At 46.8% G+C, this 24,148-nt stretch overlaps 1 protein-coding gene across 3 annotated transcripts in view; it reads left to right on the top strand.

The window, feature by feature from the left end:
- Window positions 1-24,148, top strand: part of EPN2 (epsin 2) — a 592,428-nt gene that overhangs the window by 361,553 nt on the left and 206,727 nt on the right. For 2 of the 3 annotated variants that reach the window (XM_069645678.1, XM_069645675.1), the window contains exon 6: window positions 6,990-7,152. In XM_069645678.1, the coding sequence (XP_069501779.1) occupies window positions 6,990-7,152 (163 nt within the window). The remainder of the gene's footprint in view (window positions 1-6,989; window positions 7,153-24,148) is intronic. The other variant, XM_069645677.1, reaches the window with a different exon arrangement.

The following is a 24,148-nucleotide window of genomic DNA, read 5'->3' as shown; positions in this document are numbered from 1 at the left end:
GTGTACATTACTGTTCGTCTCTCTAGCCACCACTGGATGGCATTTCAATGACCTATGTAAACTGTTCCAAGACCAAAGTAAGCTTATCCCCCTGCTTCCAGTGCTCCCCCATCTCTCAACCATCTAACTTGCACTTGACATACACTCCCGATTGCCGAAGACACGCAACAGTGCAGTCTTTTCTTCATTATTTCTACTGTGACCAGAATTAACTTGCGTAACATCAGAAAAATATGCCTGCTCCTCACCTACTACCCCAAACCCTCATACAAACTATGGTACTGAGCTGCCTAGACTACTGTTCCAGACTCTCCCTGGGCAATCTCTGCTCCTTCTCAACGCTTAACAAGATACCTCTACTTTACTACCCACACATCCTCTACATTCTTACTTATTCTTAACATACTTCTTTTTACCAACTCATGTCGTGTGGCTTTGTTATCCAGCACTCTCATCGCATTTCCTAATACTAAACTATAATTCATTGTGTGAGTTTACACGTTTGTACCTGGCAAACTCTGATCGCCTGCTTCTCTTCACAGCCTCTGTTCCAGCACCATGACATCCTTCCCAGTCTATTAATCTCCCTCCTTGCCACGATCCAGTGAAACGCCCTAGCACCCTATGTCAAAAACATCATTATGAGCCACTCTTTTTTTAATACTTAAGCATCGTCTCATGAGCACTGAGGTTGGACCCTCTGCTTACACCTAAATGTCTTGCCCTCTCTCCCTTTCTAACTAGTTACTCCTCTGTATAAAGCAACCCAAACCCATCCAGTGTTACATTGAGCCGAACAGGGTTGATGGTGCATTCTATAATCAACTGTTATAAATATTTTTAACCTTGGTAACTGCATGGCATTGAGAACCCCAATCAAAGAATGGGTGGTAAGCAGAAAATTATCTTGGAAGAACAATACTTGCATGTATAACTTTTGATATGTTCATAGTTTCAATCTGGCCCCTGCATGTGATTGGAAGATTAAAATCGGTATGTTACGTGGATTGAGTTTTTGTTGGTTGTGCATGTAAAAAGGTATTTGAGGGGATTGGGTCCTCCGACGTATTCCATATCTGACAGGTAATGTCCACAGCTGTGCTGCTTCGGAAAATATTTGGCGTCTGCGTCCTGCGTCGATGACATTGATGCGCCGTCCCCGAGGACCTCCTCCGACGGCCGACGTCACCCAATGTGATAAGTAGGATGCACAAAGCCCATAGCCTCAGTTCCGTTTTTTCCGCGAACGTGTTCGCTTCGTGAATCTCGGTACGCCTCGACTCATTGGAGTTTGCTGTTTTCAATTCTTGGTTCGTTGAACCTGTTCAGTTTGTTGTGAAGACCTGTTCGTGGCAATGTCTTCTTCGTCTTCAACCCCGCGTCCGGGCTTCAAGAAATGCGGGGACTGTGGGTCCAAGATGTCGGTCACGGACTCGCACGACGCCTGCCTCTGGTGCCTCGGGGAGGCCCACGAAACGGACGACTGTTGACTGCCAGTCGCTCACGACAAAGGCCTTGCGGGAACGCAAGAAGAAGCTGTCGGTAGGCTGGTTGTCTAAGCCCTGGAAGTCGAGGTCTGCGGGGCTTTCGACGGATGACTCGAGGGGCGACTCTCCGCGTCATAGTCAGAAGTCCAGTGGGTCTCCTTCCAGGAGTCTGTCTCGCCACTCCTCCGCCTCTTCGAGGCCTTCCCGGAAGCGTCGGCATAGGTCGCCTTCCCCGTCCTCTTCGGAGGACTCCGCCCGTCGGCGGATCGCTTATCCCTCCATGCAAGCGACACCGGAGGAATGGGATTCCTTCTGGAAGCAGATGCTAGCGATTCTTGAATCGCAGGGCACCGGTCCGTCCGTGCCTCCGAGTGGGGTCGGTCGGCACCGGTCGAGAGACACCGCTCGTACGCCTTCGGGCTCGGGTGGTCGGCACGGCTCGTGGGAGAGGTCCCGCTCGACAAGGGTAGCCGTTCTCGCCATGCCCGTTCCAGGTCCCGGTCCTCGATGTGCTCAAGACCGCGTGATCCTGTGCCGTCTTCGAAGAAGACGTCAACGCCTGTGGCGCGGAGGTCGTCGACGATTTCTCCCGAGGCTCCGCCTCCGAGGGGGTCTTCGACGCCGTCGGCACCTAGGTCGTTGAGAGACACGCTCGGAGCTCCGGCTTCGAGGCCTGTGTTGACGCCGCTGATGCTGGCGGCACTGCAGCTGTCGATGGCGATTCGCTCGACGTCGACGCCTTTTCTGCCGGCGCCGACTCGTTCGGCGCCCTCAACGCCTTTCGAGGCGGTGGTGTCGGAAGGGCCCCGTGGCACAGGGTTTGCCCCTAGAAAGTCTCTGGCTAAGGTCAGGCACTACTTTGGTCCCCAGAGGTCTTCCTCTCCCCGCCTGGAGTACATTTCTGAGGGTGATGAAGGCTCTGATGGCGGCTTGGTTCCGGTTACGGTTCCCGATGAACTTATCTCGGGCCATAGCCAGTTTGATGACCTGCGGCAGTCGCTGCATGATGCCAGTGGTCTGGACACCTCTCTGGAGGTGGAGTTTTGTAGGCCGGAGCCTGGCACTCATGCCGATTCTTCATATCGGCGCCTTATGTCTCGGGTTACCGAGTACTTGGGTTGGTCAGCTCCCCTAGGAGAGTTCAGGATGATCTCACGGACATCCTTGATCTCGGTCCACCCACTGACCCGGTTTTGCCTTTTCATATGGCTCTGCAGAGAAGGGTGGTTGCGGCTTGGACTGCTCCGGAGAGTCTCCCGGCAGTGGGCAAGTCTTTGTTGCGAAAATACCATCCAGCCAGTAGCGACCCCTGCTACTTGTCTAGGCACCCCACTCCGGAGAGTTTGGTGGTGCAGGCGGCTACGGCCCCGGCAAAGCAGGTGTCATATCCTACCTTCCCTCCGGATAGGGACGACAAACGTTTTGACGGCTGGGCGAAGAAAGTGTTTTCTTCGGGGGGTATGGCGCTTCAGGCGGCCAACTCCATATGTGCCTTGTCTCGTTTCTCACACACACTCTGTGGAACTGTGTTGCATTAGCGGCTGAACATATTCCCGAAGGGGAGGAACGGGATGGTTTCCTTGCTATGGTTCAGGATGGCAAGGATGCCATGTGTGAGGCCGTTCAGTCGGGTTTGGACTTGGCGGATTGTGTCAGCCGGTCCATGGCGGCGAGCACCGTAATGCGCAGGTTTGCGTGGTTGCAGAAGTCTGGGTTCGCTCCTGATGTGCAGTCCCGGCTCCTCAACATGCCCTTTAACGGTGAACACCTTTTTGGCAGCAAGGCTGACTAGAGCCTTGAGAGGTTGCAGACCTCCAAAGCTGCAGCAAAGTCATTGGGCGCTGCAGTTCGCCAACCTCCGCCTTTTCGTCCTAGGGGACAGCAATGGAGGGGAGGTTCCTTTCGCTATTACTCGTCCTTCAGTAAAGCGAGGGCCTAGCAGTCAGAGGCCATCGTAACAGTGCCAGAGGTGGAAATAAAGGTACTCGAGGTGCCAAGGCCGCTCGGGCAGTTGCCTCTTTGCCCTCGGCAACACCACAGCCACTACCACTCAGTCATGAGGCCAGGTCCCATGGTTCGCCGGTTGGGGGGAAGGCTGGCGCAGCATCTTGTAGCGTGGCAAGCCATTACTTCGGATGTGTGGGTTCTGGAGATCATAACCCACGGCTACTGTCTTCCTTTTCGGCAGAGGCCTCACGACAATCCACCTGGGAGCCTCTCTTTGAAGAGTCCGGTTCCGCTCCTTGCGCAGGAAATTCAAGCACTGCTGGAGAAAGGCGCCATAGAACTGGTGCCTGTAGCGGAGAGGAACAAGGGATGGTATTCCCCTTATTTTTTGATATCGAAGAAAGACGGGGGATTGAGACCCATTATGGACTTGCGCGGTTTGAACAAACTCCTCAGGAAGGACAAGTTCAAGATGGTGACTCTTTCTCAAGTCCTCCAGGCCCTTCAACTTCAGGACTGGTTGGTGTCTCTCGACCTCAAGGATGCTTACTTCCATGTGCTGATCCACCCCAAGCACAAGAAGTACCTGAGGTTCGTGGTTGGCGACTCGCACTTTCAGTTTCGGGTCCTGCCATTCGGATTGACCTCCACCCCGAGGGTTTTCACCAAGCTCATGGTGGTGGTGGCAGCGCATCTCAGGAAAGGGGGGGGATTCACGTCTACCCCTACCTGGACGATTGGTTGATCAGGGGGAGCGCTCCCAAGCAAGTCCTGGATCATCTGTCCGTCACCTGCCACTCCCTTCACAGACTGGGCTTCTCCCTCAATTTAAAGAAGTCCCATTTGACACCAACGCAGCGGCTCCAGTACATCGGAGCAGTGCTCGACACGTCCTTGGGGCAGTGTTTTCCTCCTCAGGTGAGGGCTCTTCACATTCAGCAGATGGTGCACAAGTTTCAGTTTGCCCAGAATCTCCCAGCGTCCGAGTTCTTGAGACTGCTCGGCCTCATGGCATCCTGCATTCTTCTGGTGCCAGAGGCTTGTCTGCAGATGAGATCTTTGCAGTGAGCACTCAAGCTCCAGTGGTCTCAGTCCTCCGGCAGGCTGTCAGACCCTGTTCAGGTGCCGTCCTCGGTAGCCCGGGACCTTCTGTGGTGGGCCGTCGAGGGCAATCTGATGAAGGGGGCCCCATTTTGGCTGCCCTGGCCGGAGGTGACGATCGTGACGGACGCATCCCTCACGGGATGGGGAGCTCATGCCAACGAGTTGACAGTGAGCGCTCGTTGGTCTCCGTCGGAGTCCAGACTCCATATCAATCTGTTGGAGCTGAGGGCCGTCAGGCTAGCCCTGAAGGCTTTTCTGCCGACTGTGCGCGGAAATAGTGTCCTGATTCTAACGGGCAACAAGTGGCCATGCACTACCTCAACAAAAAGGGGGGGGGGGCGGGCAGGGTCACTTCCGCTGTGCACGGAGGCGATGCAGCTCGAGTTCTGGGCCATCCAGCAGGAAGTTTCGATCTCGGCGGTTCATCTGGCAGGAGACGACAACGAGACGGCGGACGCTCTGAGCAGGCAGAGCACGATCTCTCACGAGTGGGAGCTGGCTCAGGAGATTCTACTGGAGATCTTTGCCCTTAGGGGGACCCCTCAAGTGGATCTCTTCGCCTCCAGTGTCAACCGGAAGTGCGAAAGGTTTTGCTCGCGGGAATTTCCTCCTAAAGGAGCCTTTGGAAACGCGTTCGTGGTGGAGTGGTCGTTCCCACTGCTGTACGCGTTTCCTCCAGTCCCCGTCATCCTGCAAGTGCTGCAGAGGTTACGGAGGTTCGGTTCCCGGATGATCCTCATTGCTCTGGCGTGGGCCCGGAGGACGTGGTACCCGGACCTTCTAGACTTGTTCATCTGCCCTCCACGTCGTCTTCCCTACCGAGACGATCTTCTCTCACGGGAGGGGGGGTCAGGTTCTCCATCCAGAGGTCATATCCCTCAATCTTCACGCTTGGCTTCTGAAAGGTTGAGGTATAAGGATTGGGACCTCCCTGAAGACGTGATTGAGGTGTTGCTCTCGGCCAGGCGGCCTGCAACAAAGTCTCTGTACTGTTGCCGTTGGAGAAAGTTCTGCGACTGGTGCAGAGTTAAGAATGTGGATCCTTTTGAATGTGACATTCCCATGGTTTTGTCTTTTTTGCTTTCTTTGGCCCACAGGGGCTTGCAAGTGGGGACCATTAAAGGTTACCTGGCGGCGCTGCCCATATTTAAGCGCTCGTCTGAAGAGTGTTCCTATTTTAAGATTCCTTTAATTTCGCAGTTTTTGAAAGGGCTCACTAATGTGTTCCCTCCGTCACCTTTTTTGGTGCCAGGTTGGGATTTGAACCTTGTTCTTAAGTTTCTTATGGGTGTTCCATTTGAGCCTTTACATTCTTGCCCTTTGAGGCTGTTGACTCTGAAAACTGTGTTTCTGGTTGCGGTTACTTCCGCTCGCAGAGTGAGTGAGTTACAGGCACTTTCAGTTAAGCCACCCTTCACTGTGTTTCATAAGGACAGGGTTGTCCTTAAGAGTTCGTCCTTCTTTTCTTCCGAAGGTGGTTTCGGAATTTCATTTGAGCCAGAAGTTTGTTCTTCTAGCGTTCTATCCTGGTAAGGAAGAGGAGAGGCTCCATAGGCTTGATCTTCGGAGAGCGTTGAGCTTTTAGATTTCACACATGTCCCGGGTCAGAGTGGACGATCAACTTTTCATTGGTTATGCTGGGAAGCGTTTGGGACAAGCTGTGACGAAACAGACTTTGTCTCGTTGGATTTTTTAGCTATCTCCGAGTGTTACCGCTTGGCGGGTAAGGACCCTCCGGCTGGCTTGCGGGCCCATTCTACCAGAGGAGTGGCTGCGTCTACTGCTCTGCAGAGGGGAGTTCCTATTCGTCACATCTGTGATGCAGCCACCTGGGCTTCAGTACATACTTTTGTACGTCACTATTCCCTCGAATCCATCAGAGGGCAAGATCTGGCCTTTGGCAAGGCAGTTCTCTATTCCGCAATTTGATTGGGCATGCTAAATTTGTATTCTAATTTCTTTCCCACCTCCTTGCTTGGTACTGCTTTGGGAGTTTGTCATAGTTATGGAATACGTCGGAGGACCCAATCCCCTCGAAGAACAAGTTACTTTCTTACCTGGTAACGTTCTTTCGATGGGATGGTCCGACGACGTATTCCATATCGCTCCCTCCCTGCCTTCCCCGCTGCGGAATTTCTTTTGCGATTGCAGCTTGCGTTCCGCAAGGCCTTGTGTGTCTGACTGGCAGAAAACTGGTGGCACACGTTCTGGGAAAAAACTATAAGTGAGGCTATGGGCGTCGTGCGTCCCACTTATCACATCGGGTGACGTCGGCCGTCGGAGGAGGTCCTCGGGGACGGCGCATCGACGCAGTACGCAGATGCCAAAGATTTTCCGAAGCAGCACAGCTGTGGACATTACCTGTCATAGATATGGAATACGTCGTCGGACCATCCCATCGAAAGAACGTTACCAGGTAAGAAAGTAACTTGTTCTTCTTCATTTCCACAGAAGACATCTCTGTTGGATCTTATGGATGCCCTGCCATCCTCTGCTTCGTTAACTCAGAACACTGAGCAATGGGGAGCATCAGCAGTTGCCACCACAAATCAGCCTGACCCCTGGGGAGGAAGTGTAGCTGCTTCTGCCACTGTAGACCAGTGGCCATCACTTGGTAAGAAGCTTTTAGTTGGGCAGATTAATGCCATCATGATATGCAAGCTATCCATGAAAAGAAGTGTTACGTTTCTTCTTGTTTGATTTTGAAGGTGAATATTTCATGGACTGAACCTTTTTTTGCTACTTGGTCTAAACGCACTCAGTGATGAGCTAGATGCATTTAGGAATTTTAATCATTAGATTATATATTAGATCATTGAGTGTATGCAGTTGAAAGATACTGGAGCTTAAAAAAAATTCTGTGATTTTAAACTACCGTCCACTTTCCTACCTACATCTGACTTCTGCTTTCAATCACCCATGTCTCCTGGTTCGTAAGGTGCAAGACCTGCTTATGCTTTTTATTTTAGCAGATTTTGCACTCTTATTCTGTTTATAGTTTTCGTATTTCCTGTGACTGGTCCTAGGAAACCCATGTGCCAGATAATTAATCAAACGTTTACACTGAGAACACTAAGAGCACACAGAGGATGTTGCTACTCCCTTGATGTTATGTAATGAGCATGTATACTAGGCCCACCACCACCGTAGTGGTCTTAAGGTGCTAAGGCTTGTCTGTAGGGTGATATTTTGTACCCATGCCTGGGGTAAAGCAAACCATGGCATGTGAGACAAAGGAGGCGAAAACTGTAAATCTTGATCTAGAAGAAGGCGAATATAACCCCATTCCCCCACTGGTGTCAATTTTCTTTGAGAGCAGTATCTAATGCTGTTCTAGAATCAGTCGGCACACATTGTTGTGTGATGAACTAGAGATGTACTCAAGAGTAAGGGTGGAGACTTATTCACCCAGTAATTTTTAATTGTCACTCTAGTTACAACCAGCGGATAATTGTGGGGTTTTGCAGTCCGCTGGGCGAGTTTCCAGAGCCAGGAGTCGAAAATGCAGGAAACTGGAAAAGTGGGAAGGAGAAAGGATGATCTGTTCTGCAAGCAGCATACCTGCTTGAAGGAGGATGAGGTTGAATGATCAATGTTAGTTTATGTGAGTAAAATGTAGTGCCATTAAATTGAGTAGTTTATCGTGTCTGACAAATATGTACCCATCTATAAAAGTCAAAAAGCTTTGGGTAGTAGTTTGTCAGGCACTTCTATAACTGTGCTAACTGGCCACAAGATTGCAACCACTGGAAAATGGTGCGAGTATGGTGATGAATCAAGGGATTCGGTCACGTTCCGCATGGGGCAGCCCATTCCTGTGAGGCTAGAGAGCTGAGCATGCTATGCAACATTCCCCCTATGGGTAGCGGTAAGCAGGACTTCACAGGGAGAGACTCCTGTCCTGGGGATAAGGACTCCCTTTCCTATGAGGAACTCCCTTTTCATTATCCTCTTAAACCCAATACAATTCTACCATTTGACAATCCGACTCCCCTTACATATGTTATTGTGATGTAATACCAGAAGAAAAATATCTGTCTGGTACTGTGAAGAGTAAAAGCATAGTACTAAAAGATCTGTCAATCACTGAGAGGAAAAAGCCAAAAGGAGTTATAAAGAACACAACTCCAGCATGAAGGAAAGACTACACTGAGAAGCTAGGGAAGCTCCAGCATTGCGTGATAAAAGTGGGCGGGGTCAATATAACCAGAGAGGGAGAGACCCAGGAATTTCAAACTGGCTGGAAGGAAGAAGCTGGGAACTCTGGGAGAATGCTGGTTCACACAGTGGCAAGTTGAGAAAGCCTACCCAAGAGGCTGAGTGTCCCTAGAGGGACGGAGTTCAACACACGCTGACGAGGAGCCCCAACCTTGACGTTCCTGAAGGCAAGCACACTACGAGCAGACTGGGACAGGGTATTTATGCGAACCGGATCCCAGGAGGGAATTAAGAGCGGTGGTGGCTCAAGCTGGGAGAGACTGACAAACCCTGAAGTTAAAGATGGTGAGCGGGAGATCTGGGTAAAGGGGCATTCAAGTTAAATGGGGCAATGCATATCCGAGAATATACAGCTTTTGTGTTTGCTCTCAGTCTTGCCGATATACAGAAAAGGACAGGGGCTCCACACTGCTGACACCGCCATTTCAGTGTTGCAGTTGGTGCCACTTTGTTTTAAGGCATATATTGATTTCAAGGGATCTAGCAGTAGAGCTGCAGCATTTGCATTTTCCACGGGTTCATACAGTTCACTATGTCAAGCGACAGTCTCAGCTGCATTTTCTGAATCTAACTATCTATGCAGCAACCGGTACTAACTCATTGGCAGATAAGCCATATCACAAACCAACTGATAAGAACTCATTACTCTTTACTTCAAGAATCGGCAAACACACAAGCTGAATATGTAATAAAATCTTGGAAGCACCCATGGTGGAGCATTTAATTGAAAAAGGCCATACATGTGAAGAGCTAAAATTGACAGTTCTGCTGAAGTTGGGGAAAGGTAAAGACAGCAATGCAAATAATAACCGGCTAGTAAGAAAAGAACACAAGCTTATCTTTCTAACAAAATGTCGAATGGCACAAAGTGAAATACTGACAGGTTTTGTTTAGAGCCTGTTGTAACATGTACCTTCCCTGCACTTGATAGCTGAAAGTATTGTTATATACTTTTTCATTTCAGACTTTCAAATTATTTACAAAAATTACTAAGCACAGTCAAGAGTTTATCTGGCTCTACACTCTTGCTGAATTAAGTCATATTCACTAACTGATTACTCCATTAAAGTGGTGGTTCTCCTACAATAACATACATGTCGGGATAACTACCCTCTCCAGTATGGCACTGCTGCATACACCTAAGGTAACTAAAGTTCTATGCTGCTATAGGCTCATGGCAGCATTAGGCACCCAGATCCCCTGATTGTGTAGGCAGCACTACGTCTGAGCAGGTAGACCAGCACGCTGGATCCATTTCAATATTAAGACTCATTGCTTCTTTCAATGTGAGCGCAGAGCTGTCCCTCACCGACATACAGTATTAACAAAGCCGAGAACATTAAGTCAATTGAGAGCGAGTGCATGGGCAGATATTCAGGAGCAAGATGATTTACGCTAGCGGAGGGGCACAACGACTTACACCCCCAATGTTTTTACCAGGATTTATTTTACCTGCAATTTGGTAGATTGGAGAAGAGCATTTACAACGCTGCTAGACTATGAAATTAATGACATGGGCGCGCTGATTGTGCGAGTTACTATCAAATAAGTAGCAGATCCAGAGCTGGAGACTGCATAACTGGCACTCTAGGTAACTGTATACTGTAAATTAGCATCCGTATTAAGTATTAACAGAGTTAGGCTAACTAGATCTATGTAATTTTTCCTTAGACCTACTTCACCACTCCCGACTGAATGTAGTCTGTTGAATTGAATTTGCAAGTAAGGCTTCTTATAATTTATACGGCATGCTGAGCACAAATGTAGTTATTGAAAACCTTGACATTTGTCTAATCTGGCGTTGCCATATTCTATTTTGCAGGGCACCTGACAACTGCTGCAATCAAGTGGTCCATACACAAATCACACATTAGAATTGCAGGCCTAATAAGAAGGCTAGTCTCTGCTAAGCTGTCATGAGTTTCAGGATGGTAGACTTAACAGAGAGAAGGCTATAGATTGTGAAACCCTGGTTGGTGCAGGAGATAAAACATTGCCTAAATCTGAGGCACTAGAATGTGAATCTTGCAAGCAAGCACAGAAAAGGGTAATACATTCTGTGGGTCATAAGGTGGCAAAAATTATACTGCCGTATGAGTTCTTGATGTTGTGCCAGCAACACAAATCTAGCCCCTGAAGAAGTTCCTAGATTCAATCCGCTGTGAAGGAATGAAACATGTAGGGCGAGTTTATTTGAGAATTTGTTTCTCTAGTTTGTTAGGTTGGTGCTATACACTTAGGGTTGAGGTGTGCACAGTTTAGTCAGTTTAAAAGTTGAAAATTATAACGTTTTTTTTTTTAATCTACGTACCTATATTGAAAGTTCTGTATGTCTAAACTGTTGAAGTTTTCTGGTATTTATTTCTGTCTATTTATCCATATTTATTTTTTAGTCTTTTATTCTGTATTTATCCACATTTATTTTTTGTCACATAAAAAGATAATTCGCAACCAGTATTTTTCTGCATTTATTCTAATAAAACATGCATTAATTAAAGCACACATGCAGCCATATAGGAAAGAAATGCTAGGTCAATTTGTTCAATAACAAACGATTGCTCCTGTGACTGCTGCTGCCTTAAGATGTGCTGTCAGCAATTAAAAGAACTTTAATGCTACTTTTATACAACTTTTACACTCCCCAAGCTACCAGTCTGAAATGCGATTGCCCTGTGATGTATGAGTGACATCTTAGAGAACGAGACAAAAATACCTGTTTTTCCGGGGTTTTTTCCATTTTCAGAAAGGAGGAGCAAAACGCGAGACGCAGAATTTTGCATATTATGCATGCAAAATTAATCTGATTTAAAAGGACAAATATGGTCTGGAAGGGATAGAACAATGTGACATGAATCTCTCATCCCTCATATTCTTTTAATATTAAATATTCATTGATCATATCTATATAATTGGTAGCAATTATCTGATTTTGAACACCCCATAGCCACCAGGCTTGCATTAATTGGGGAAACTGCTTGGCCACCAGCATATTAAAGCTAACAATGTCCACATTGCATGTCCTGCAAACTATGTGGTAGTTTAAAAAAATAATAGATCTGAAATGTCAAAATGTTGTAGGATCCCCATCTAGTTGGTGTAATTCAGAACTATCCCATGCGTGACCCTCCACCCATCCCCAACTCCTCACCCGCTAAATATTGTGTTCTTTACATATCCCCTCCCGTTTACACATCAAGCTCAGTAAAACTTTACTCTAATTTTCTGCAGTTCTGATCTTGCTCCTTACTGACCTATGCAGACACCTCTGAATAGGTGACTATGTACTAGACCAGCTTGGGGGTAGAGAGTAACATACTCCCCCCTGTTGCTTTTGGCTCAGCTTGTTGAGGTCTCTGGCTGAGACTGTAGCCAGAGAGTACACATGGCCAAAGTCTAGTGAAGGATGGAGGGAGGGTCTATGTGTAATGTAAAGGGAAGCCATGAGAGAAAAACCTCTCCTGTCATAGCCAGTGAGCAGCCGGAGCCATAGTCCAGTGAGTGAATGTAGAGTTGGATGCCAAAAAGGGTGTCGAGGAAGAAGCTGATGCAACATAGAGGAATCTCTGGCCCGAGCTGTAGGTGTGATCTCACTCCATGGAGTGGTGAAGAAACAGCTTTGTAACCTCTCAGCCCGCAGCCACATTAGATGTTTAGACCCGGAAAGAGATGGGGGACAGTAGTAGTAGTAGAGCAGAGTGTTGTAGCTGAAAGACATGGAAATATGCCAAAGCCATAGAAACTAGAGGGAAAATTCACTGAGGAGCTGGAGAGGTAGCCAAAGGATCTCTGAGGAGAGCCAAGCCCTAGTTGAGCGTTTGCCAGAGCTGTAGCTAAGATGAGTGTGGAAGGAAGAGAGGGCCCATAGTCTAAGGGGAAACCTGATGGGAGAAGAGGTGAATGGAAGCTGGTTAGGGGGAGCCGGGGCGAGTGGATTATTAGTAAGAGCTACGAGATGAGCAGGGGAGGCTATGCAGTGTGATCTGGTAGACAAAACAGAGTAAAGCACAACCCTGGAGGAAACAGAGTGTAGAGGAAACAAAACACAGTTTAAAAGAATGTGAGAACAGACTTGAATACCACCCATCATGCTGCAAACAAACCAAACTCTGGGAACTGAGCTTCTGTTGGTACATTCTTCTCGGTTGCCTTAAAAAAATAAATGCATAGGATTGTATAGAAAACATTTGAGGGGCACTAAAAGCTTTGTTTGGGCATCTATATCTACATAGTCTCGGGAGGATAGCTTATGGGCAACGCACTCGCCTTGGAAGCAAGACGATGCGGAGCAATACAGGTTCGATCCCCGGGTCCGCGCTTATAAACCTCTGGGTATTAAGCGCGTTATAAATGACCAATTATATGTATACATTGGTGATGGCGGCTCTGTAGTTGGGATTCATTTGGACACACCATAGCAACAATGCTTTTTGACTGCGATGCTTATATGGTGTATTTGTGGAATATTGATGTAATGTTCCACAAAAACAATATCGTCCTGTTAATAGAGGGCAGCATGATAATCTTAGGCTCAGAAGGGTTGTAGAGGCTGCTTTTGCAGGTCTACAAGGGTCCATGTGGCCCTTTTCCTGAACTGAATGCTTTTAACTTGTATCATTTATTTGGGTAGTGTGATGAATCCCAAACATCCGTCACTAATCCCCAAGAGGGAGCCTTTTCTTGTGAGGTTAGGGAAGTGAGCCCACACCGCAATACACTCCTTTGGGTTGGAAGCAAGCTGGACCTCACTGGGAAAGACTCCGCCTTTGGGGACAAGGACTCCTGTCCTGATGAGGAACTCCCTAAGAAACACACCACCATACCTCTAAAAACATCCACTGAAGAAAGATATGAAGAACATACCCAAATCTGTTATCGTCATCAAGATACTCTGCTTATTCCTATAAGTGGAAAGACTACATGATGCTGAGACGAGGGACAAGACCTGTGGATGAATACAGATCAACAAACTGAGAGAAAGGACTATGACGGTACGCTGGGGAAGGCCCAAAAAAGTGTAATAAAAGTAGTAGGCAGAGACTGGCAGAGGAGTGAGAGAACTTGCGAGTTTACGAACTTGCTTTGGGAAGCATCCTGAAGGAAAACTGCAGGCACGGCGCTCTGTGAAGGCCCAATCAGCTGCAGTTTCCAAAGCGGGGCATTTCCTGTTTGAGAAGGAACTATAGAAGCTGAAGTCAAGGCGAGGTGTCCTAGCTCACAACAAAAGCTAAGTGGTGGCGTGACCGAAGTCGAGCTGATACCACTTTGTTGAATGAAAGAAGGAACAAACCTGTAATTCAGAAACCATAGAGGCCATGTATGAAACTGCAGGAACTGAGAGCCTATAACCTAACAAGTGCAGAGAAAAGTCCCAACCTGTTGAAAGTCCTGGTGATGAAGTCCTCGAGCACAGGAGGTAATGGGGTAAACCGGGAGACCCATGAGGGGGACTGGAAAGAATCATAAATGGCACACTCGTACTTGTCCTGTCAAAACAAGATATTTGCATTGAGTGACGAGAAGGAGAATCATTACTGGCAAGCTTGCACTCCCACATCAGATCTTGAGATTGAATGAAGAGAACCATTAGTGGCACGCTCATACTCGTCCCAGTCCAGTTAAGACACTAATGTGGCATGATGATCCTTACAGCAAGGTTTATAATCCAGGAGCTCAAGGAGACAACGTTGAGATATTACAGAATAGGAGATACTGTGAGAGGGACAAACGAAGAACAGAAACCAAACATTGTTGAGTAAAGAATAAGAATTCAGGAAGTCAAGGGATACGTTCTAACTGTTGGACAAAGTTATCCTATGAAAGGAAAAGGATAAACACAAGTGGAGTAAGAGGAGAAATACAAGAAAGAACGAAAGAGTAAAGAAAAGACACTCAAAATTTTGAAGAGCCCATTATTAGAACTTGGTGACGTTATAAAAGTAGTTCACATGAGCTACTAACTACTTTATAGAATGAAACTTGGTGAAGAACCAGCTCACAGGAGAAGGGAGTCCTTCTCTTGTCTTTTGTTGTAATAGTGGTAGGGTTAGAATAGGTTAGTTTGGACAGTGGACTGATCCTGATTTTGCACTCTCACTGATTGATAAGCATCTTAGTTAGCTTTGTTAGGTAGGGAAACCCTTCACATAGAGAAAGATATGCGTTTGTTTCTTTTAGCTATTAAAAAATACCAGTGAGATAGAAAGTCAAGTCCCTCTCCTCCTTCTGACTCCACAGTAGTCTGTGGCGTGCTATATCTCCTTTCTGCTGCTTCAGAGACCTTGTATATAGTGACGACATTGCAAAATTAACATGGAATAACATGTACACGTTCATAAAAGGCAAATTATGCAATTTCTTTAAAGAAGTTGCTGTATTACAACAATGCATATTTAAATCATGGGCAAGGGAAAGGCCCAAGAAGGGTGCAACATAACGCCACGTGTTCTGTCACAAACTGGACATCCCAAGTTCAACATACATTATGTAGACTGAATACTTTTTTCCTACATTTAACGGTACAATCTACCTGACTAAAAGGTTACACACATCAGACTAACACTAGCACCATATTGGAACCGCGTCTAGGTACAGCTTAAATACAAACACATTCAATATAATAGCATCACAATTTAAAACTACAGCACTGTTTGTGCAAATATCATATCTAAAACAAAAGATTCTAAGAATTGGATATCCATAACCTAATTTGCAAGCCCAAGTGCATAGAAATGAATGACACACTTTCAAGCCTTGGTGTGCAAATCCATGACAACTTCACGCGCTACATAGTTTTAAAAGAGAACACCATCAACTAAAAGACACTACCAAAGTTTATATAAATAAATCATTTCTATATGTTCATAGTGAAATTCAGCCCAAGTGAGCAGAAAAGAAAAGCAAAAAAACAAATCTGGTAATACCACAGTTAAAGATCAATTATAACGATTCAACATATTGATGAGAAAAACACATTATTGCATAATCAATCTAAAAAAAAACCATGAAGCTCCAAATCAGAATTATGACCTGGGTTTCATAGTGTCCATTTGTATAATTAATCTTGATTCCCATTGGCACAACCTCAATTCTCTATTGCACTTCCATTTGTGTTTAACATGTGCAAGGTCAGTAAAGGACATAATGCACCATCACCATTATGGAGTTTCTTAAAGTGCAAAGCCAGAGGATAACTCGTGTCTCAATTCTTAACTCTCTATAGTGCTGTAAATTTGAGCTTCAAAGGCTCATTCGTTGAGCCAATATATTTAAAAGCACATGGACACTCAATTAGGTCTCCCACAAATTTACTGATGCATGTAATCACATGTTGGATTCTCTAAATCCTGTGCTGACCATAATGGACTTGATTGCCAACTTTAGCATATTTGCACATTTTGCGTTTAGTAGGTTTATGAAACTCATCTGGTTTACTGATATTGGATAACCATTCTACATGTACTTGTTCCGAATCCCTGAGCATACTGGGTCGAATATTATCCTTCAAACTGGGAGCTCTAGAAATCATAATATGAGGAGAACTGGTAAGTACAGAGTTTAAATTCTCATCACTGGTCGAGATAGGTCACTGTTTAATCGAAATTTTTCTTATAGCCTCAGATTGTGCATTGAATCTAGTAATGAATCTAATACTATCATTATAGGGCTTCGATTTCACAATCAACATTTTAGATATCTTGCTTAATCTGGCCTTCTCGTAAGCTCTATCAGTAACATCCTGAGAATAGCCTCTCACCAGAAACTATTAACAATTTTTCTAGCTTGCAGCTTAAAATCAATGTCTCTGGAGCACTTTATCCTGGCCAGCAAAAACTCACCGTACAGAATACTATTCTTCAATGGCTTAAAATAATAGCTCTTCGAATGCAACAGGGAATTGGAAGAAGTAGGTTTTCTAAATAAAGTAGAAACCAAACCATTGTCATCAGTCGTGAATTTCACATCTAAATAAAACAATTCATCATGATTAGCAGTTGTGGTCAATGCCAGATTTTAAGGCATTATCATTTAGGAAACCAACATATTCATGTAGCAGTTCAATAGAATCATCCCAGATGATAAACAAATCTATAAATTGATACCAATGTATCACATGAGTCACATATCATAATGCTCAGATCAGGCCAATGCCTCCTCCCACCAACATATGTAAAGATTAGCATAGGTGGGAGCCATGCAAGAGCCCATTGCAGTACCAATGGTTTGCCTGTAGTACCTCCCCCTCAAACAAAAAAAAAACATTGTGATCAAGGCAACATCAATAGCAGCATTTCATGTTTATAATTAATGGATCTCAGATTCAAAAAGTGCTTGCATGCAAGAAGACAATATTCATGTTCAAGGCTAGTATAAAAGGATACTGCATCAAGGGAAACCAAAACAAACGATGATTCTCAAGTTCCTCATAAAATGGCTCCACGATACCCTTGGTATCGCGGAGCGGGTACTGGACTGGCTGACGACCTTCCTCACTGACTGTCCCTCCCAGGGTATCCTTTGCTCTTTCTCCTCTCCCACCTCTATCGCCACCTTTGGCGTTTTCTCCCTGGCTCTTTAACATCTATCTTGTTCTGCTTGCACACCTAACTTCCACTTTCTCCCCTTACCGCCAGTGTTATGCAGATGACACAACTCTTCTTCAATCTTCCTTCTGATCACCTCCTTACTTCCTACATCATTCCTGACTGCCTATCTGACATCCAGTCCTGGTGTTCCTCCAATGATCTCTCCCTCAATGCCAGCAAGACAGAGATTCTTCCCATTGGGACTCCTGCTCCCTCTTTCGAATGGATTGTGTCCTCCCATGTATTCCTTATCTTTGATATTTCCTAATATCCAGCTTGCTGCTTTGGGAAAAATGTTTGCTAGTAGAGGGTGCTGCGTGTCGATGCCTGTCGAGTCCGATGTCCCTCGGAGGCCTCCGACTTGACGTCAACGTCATCACGGGTATAAGTAGCGCATGCAGCGGCTGTTGCTCAGTTCCGTTTTTCTGCGCTTCACAGCTTCGGTTACGAAGCACTCGGTTCCGTGTTATTCTTCGAATATCATCGAATTTCTTTGAATTTCCAGTAGGAAAACATGGACGACATGGCTTTCTCAGCAGCTCCATCTACCCCTAGGCCCTGTTTAAAATAATGTTGCGACTGTGGGGCTAAGATGTCCATAACAGACCCGCACAGGGTCTGTCTTTGTTGCCTCGGGGCAGAGCATCCATGTTCAGAGTGCGACAAGTGTATGTCCATGACGGCGAAGGCCTTGAGGGAGCGCGGAGGGAAATTGGAGAGAGGTCAGCCCCAAAAATCCATTAGCCCTTCCAAGCGCAGCTCCGATGAGTCGGGACCTTCATCTCCTCATCACAAAAAGCCCTACCGATCACACTCTCAAAGTGGATCACATCACTCATACTCTTCGAGACATAGTAAGAAAAGGCGTCATAGGTTACCTTCCACCTCATCCTCCAGTTCACCGTAGAGGGTCATATGTCCAACCAAACACAGTTCCCCAGCACAGTGGGAGGAATTCCGTAAAAGTATGCTAAAGACGCATAGAGGCGATACCCGAGGTGAAAAACCTAAATAAACACAAAAGCCGTGAGTCTTCGACGTCAGCGGGAGAAACTCCTAGAGAGCGTGAAAAACACTTAAGTCAAGAAAAAGCCTCTGACGGACAAGAAATCATCACTATCGACTCATATGGCAAAGCCGAAGACTGCGTCATCGATGCCCTCGGCGACTCCATCGAAGGAGAAATCATTGACTCCCATAGTGCTGATCTCCTCGATGCCGTTCAAGACAATACCTTCGACAACTCATTGAAGACGTCGGCGTGCGTCGATTCCACCGACGACTTCGAAGCCAATTACGGTTTCATCAAAGCCGGTGACGTTATCGTCGACAATAGTGACATCCATAACACCTACTTCGTTTGAGAAAAGTTATGTACCACAATCTCGTTCAGATTCCTTCAGGACTCTATCCTCAAGGAAGGAGAAACTTATGATGATGAAAGACCTTTTGGTCTAGAGTATGGAAGGCCTTCTATCCCAGCAGAATTAGTCTCAGAAGAATCCAGAATAAAACATCTGCATGACTTCCTGCATGAAGCAAGTGGGATTGATACTTCCTTGACTTTGGTAGACCTGATCCAGGGGATCATGCAGAAAGCAATTACAGAATGCTTTGCACTAGAGTGATTGAGTATCTGGCGTGGCCTATGCCTAGACCTGTGTACGAACAAGATGACCTAATGGACATACTTGACAAGGGTCCACAGGAGGATCCTATTGTCCCCTTTCGCAATGCTTTGCATAAAATGGTGTGTACAAAATGGGAAACACCGGATGTGATCCCTGCAGTCAACAAGAAATTGACAGCTAAATATAGAGCATCAACTGAAGATCCTCTATATTGGTCAAAGCACCCACCTCCAGAAAGCCTAGTTGTACAGGCTGCATCTTCTGCATAGCCCACAATCCCGCAGGATCGGGATGACAAAGTTGGATGCCATGATCAAGAACGTTTTTCTCGGCATGCAGCATGGTGTAAAATTCTGCTAATGCCACATGCACGCTGGCGAGGTTTACGCACACCCTTTGGGATTGTGTTTCAATGGCGGCTGAACATACCCCTGAGAGGGAAGAAAGAGGTGGTTTCTTGAACCTTATCAATGATGGAAAGGACGATATGTGCGAACCCCTCCAAACCAGTCTCGACACTGCTGACCGCATCAGCAGAGCCATGGCGCCTAGTACGACAATCCGCAGATTTGCGTGGTTGTGGAAGTCGGGATTTGCCCCAGATGTACAGTCCACACTTTTGAATATGCCCTGTGACGGCACTCATCTATTTGGTAAGAAAGCTGATGACAGTTTGGAGAAGCTGCAAAATCACTTGGAGCTGCAATAAGGCAAACTCCAAACTGCTCCACAGGTGCGCCCTGGAGGGGTAGGTTATTTTGCTATTACTCCGCATTCGGAAAAGGCAGAGGACAGCCGGCTCAAAGAGGCCAGAGACGATTCCCCCCTGGTGGACGGGGTAGAAGTACTAAGACCGCATCAGCAGGTGCTACTTTACCCTCCGCATCTGCGTCAGCCGCCCGAAAACCTCTCTAAGGTCTTACATCACAAAACAGCAGTAGGGGGCAGATTAACTCAACATCTGACAGAATGGCAGGCTATTACTTCAGATGCTTGGGCATTGGGGACAATAGCTCAAGGTTACTGTCTGCCTTTCCTAAAAATAGCTGAGTCATCCACCGGGGAACACCTCTTTGAAGTTTCTAGATCTGCTCCTTCTGCAGGAGATTTTAGACCTGCTAGAGGAAGGTGCCATAGAACCGGTACCTGTAGCGGAGTGGAACAAGCGTTGGTACTCCCTGTACTTTCTAATTCCGGAAAAGGGCAGAAGAATGAGACCCATTTTGGATTTAAGAAAATTGAACAAATTCCTCAGGAAGAACAAGTTCAAGATGGTTACCCTTTCTCAGATCCTTCAGGCCCTCCAGCTTCAGGATTGGTTGGTATCTTTGTACCTTCAGGATGCTTACTTTCATGAGCCAGTACATCACAAGCACAGAAAGTACCTGAGGTTGGCCATTGGCAACTCTCACTATCTGTTTCCGGTTCTGCCATTTGGGCTAACCTACGCCCGAGGGTTTTCACCAAGCTAATGGCGGTTGAGGCAGCAAGTCCCGGGACAGGGTGGATTCACGTCTACCCCTACCCGGACAACTGATTGATCAGTGCCAGTTCCCCCGGAACAAGCACTGGATCATCTGAACCATACCTGCCACCCCCTCAACTTCAAGAAATGCCACATGATGCCATCACAAAGACTCCAGTTTATCGGAGCAGTCCTGGATGCATCCCTGGGGAAAGCCTCGCCACCACAGGTGAGGGCGCAAGACATTCTACGGAAGGTTAATGTTAATGTCAAAGGACATTTGTACCGCACACTATCACCACCGAAGTGGTCCTCTGGCGGCTCTGAAAAAGGGGAGTAGAGGGGGTGGGTTAGTGGGGAATAAGCTGGAAAAGTGCAAGAGAGCAGTGATGTGCTGATGATGGTGACAAAATTCCAAAATACCGAACATGTTCCGGCCTTTGATTTTCTGGGGTTGCTTGGTCTGATGGCTTCCGGCATTTTTCTGGAGCCAGAGGCTCGCCTGAGAATGAGATCTCTCCAATGGGCTCTCAGGACCCAGTGGTCCCAGTTCTCAGGAAGGATATCAGATCTCCTACAAATCGTCTCACTGATTCTTTAGTGGTGGGCCTGTCGGGAGAACATCTTGAAAGGAGAACCTTTTTTGGCAACCATGGCCAGAGATAACAGTAGTAATGGACGCCTCACTCATGGGGTGGGGAGCCCATACCAACAATATGACCATCAGTGGTCCTTATTCTCCATCGAAGTCCAAACTACATATCAACCTTTTAGAGCTGAGGGTAATCAGTCTAGCGCTGTAGGCCTTCCTGCCATTTGTGCGGGGAAAGAATGTCCTGATAATGACGGACAACACAGTGGCCATGTACTATCTCAACAAAAGATGGGGTGTAGGCTCACTACCACTGTGCAGAGAGGCAATGCAGCTCACGTTTTGGGCTATACAAGAAGGAAACCTCTCTGTTGGCAGTTCACCTAGCCGGAGAGACGAACATGACGGCTGAACGCTCTAAGCAGGCAGAGCACAGTCTCCCACGAGTGGGAACTAGCTCAGGAAGTCCTTCAAGAGATCTTCATGCCTTGGGGAACCCCTCAAGTGGATCTGTTGGCGACCAATGTCAAACGAAGTGCGAACTGTACTGCTTCAGGGAAGTTCCTCCGAGAGGAGCTCTAGGAGACGCGTTCAAAGTGGACTGGGAATTTCCACTCCTTTACGCATTTCCTCCAATTCCCGTCATTCTTTACGTAATAAGGAGGTTTAGGTGGTTCAGGAAATCCATGATCCTAATTTCCCCGGATTGGGCCAGGATAACGTGGTATCCGGACCTTCTGCACATGTCCATCTGTCCTCTGATTCTTCTTCCACAAAGAGAGGATCTTCTCTCGCGAGAGGAGGGTCGGGTTCTCCATCCGAATATCGGGACTCTGAGCCTTCACGCATGGTTTCTGAGTGGCTGAGATATAAAGATTGGGACCTCCCGGACGACGTAATGGAGGTGTTGCTTTCGGCCAGGAGGCCGGCAACCAAATTCTTATACCGCTGCCGTTGGAACAAGTTCTGCCACTGGTGTACAGATAAGAATGTTATCTTTTTCACATGTAATACACCGATGGTCTTATCCTTTCTTTTGCACTTTGCAAATCTGGGGCTCCAGATTGGTACGATAAAAGGCTACCTAGCAGCGCTGTCCATCTTCAAGTGCCCTGCTGAGGAAGTCTCCTACTTTAAAATACCCTTGGTAATTCCATTTTTGAATGGGTTAACTAATGTTTACCCCCCCCCCCCAAACTCCTTTCCAAGTCCCCTTGTGGGACCTTAATTTGGTCTTACATTTTCTAATGGGTACTCCTTTTGAATCCCTTCATTCGTATCCATTAAGACTTCTGACCCTCAAAACTGTCTTTTTGGTGGCTATAACATCTGCCCGAAGAGTGAACTACAGGCTCTATGCCGCAAGCCTCCTCACACGGTCTTCGCCAAGGACAAAGTGGTACTACAGGTGAAACCTAACTTCCTCCCGAAAGTTGTTTCGGAGTTTCATATCACCCAGAATATAACTTTACCTTCCTTTTACCCTCCCCCACATCTGAGGAAAGAGGAAGAAAGGTTACACAGACTAGATCCAAGGCGTGCCTTGCGTTTTTACATTAGCAGACTAGCAAAATTAAGACAAACTGACCAATTGTTTGTGGGTTACACAGGTCATAAGTTGGGCCTAGCCATCACCAAACAAAACATCTCTAGATGGTTTATTCAAACGATTGCTGAATGTTCTACATTGGCCAGTAAAGACTCTGCAGAGCATATAAGGGCTCATTCAACCAGCTTCGTCAGCTCTTCAAAGAGGAGTTCCAATAAAGGAAATTTTTGCGCAGGTGTCACATTGTCGTCTGCACACACCATTACAAGATTTTATAGTCTGGATTCCTCCACTAGCCAATGATCTAGATTTGGAAAGGCAGTACTGCACTCTGTGCATACTTAAAGTAAATTTGACTCCCTCCTCCTATATTACTGCTTTGGGAGTCTATCAAAGATGAGGAAAACATGGGAGGACAAAATCCATTCGAAGAATAAGTTATTTACCCATGGTAACGTTCTTTCGACTGGATGTTCCTCCCACGTATTCCTTATCGCCACACCCATCCTTCCCCGCAGTAAAACTTCCCTTGTGGTTACAGTCTGCGCTCCCTCAAGGGTAGTAACCGTCTCATCCTGGACAATGCTTCGCTCCGGAACTGAGCAACGGTTGCTGCGCGCGCTACTTATACCCGTGATGACGTCGACATCAAGACAGAGGCCTCGACTCGACAGGCATCGATGCGCCCTCTACTGGCACTTTCCGAAGTAGCAAGCTGGATATTAGGAAATATCGAAGATAAGGAATACGTGGGGGGAACATCTAGTCGAAAGAACGTTACCATGGGTAAGTAACTTGTTCTTCTTCCCTTCACTCTGGCCACCTCTATGGGCTCTCCCCCCTTCTCCTTTATCTGAAGCCAGAAATCTTGGAGTCCTCTTTGACTCCTCTTACCTTCCTCCCTCACATCCAGGAACTTGCCATGAAGGCCACCTTTAAACTCTACCTCCTCAAAGGAAGCCTTCATTTCCTCACTTCCCCCAGAGGCTCAATGTCTATGGAGCGCTGGTACTCTCTAGTGGGCTACTGCAGCAGCATCTTCCTTAATGTACCCTGTTTCTGTCTACGTCACCCCCAGCTTATCCAGAATAGGGCTGCAATACTTAACCTTGGCCTCAAGGCCAGGGACTGCATCTCTCCAGCTCAAAAATCTTGCTTGCAAAGATCAAATTCAAATCTACCATCTACCCGCCTCCTGGTCAAATCACCTCATTTCTCTCCGAGTGGGTGGACCGCTCCTCCTCCCTCCTGGCCTCTACCTCTCAACTCCTCCTCAGTGACCTCAATATACATTTATACTCTCCTTGTTCCTCCTCTGTACTCTTCCGTGACCTCTGCGACTTCCATTACTCCCTTTCTGGGCAAACTCCTGGAAAAGTTGGCCATCTCTCAGCTTAACCTTCATTCAAACTCTGTTGGCTGTCTCCATGACCACAAGTCTGGCTTCAGAGCTGCCAGTGGCATGGAAACTGCTGCCCTGAACATCCGTGAGGATCTGCTCTCCAACCTTGACTCTAACATTCCCTCCGTCCTCATCCTCCTCAATCTCTCTTCTGCCTTCGACACAGTCAAC

The sequence above is a fragment of the Ambystoma mexicanum genome, chromosome 2p, assembly GCF_040938575.1.
Source record: "Ambystoma mexicanum isolate Mex_15411 chromosome 2p, UKY_AmexF1_1, whole genome shotgun sequence".
Lineage (NCBI taxonomy): Eukaryota > Metazoa > Chordata > Amphibia > Caudata > Ambystomatidae > Ambystoma > Ambystoma mexicanum.
Note: the sequence above shows the minus strand (reverse complement) of the source record. Positions and strands in the feature narration are given on the sequence as shown.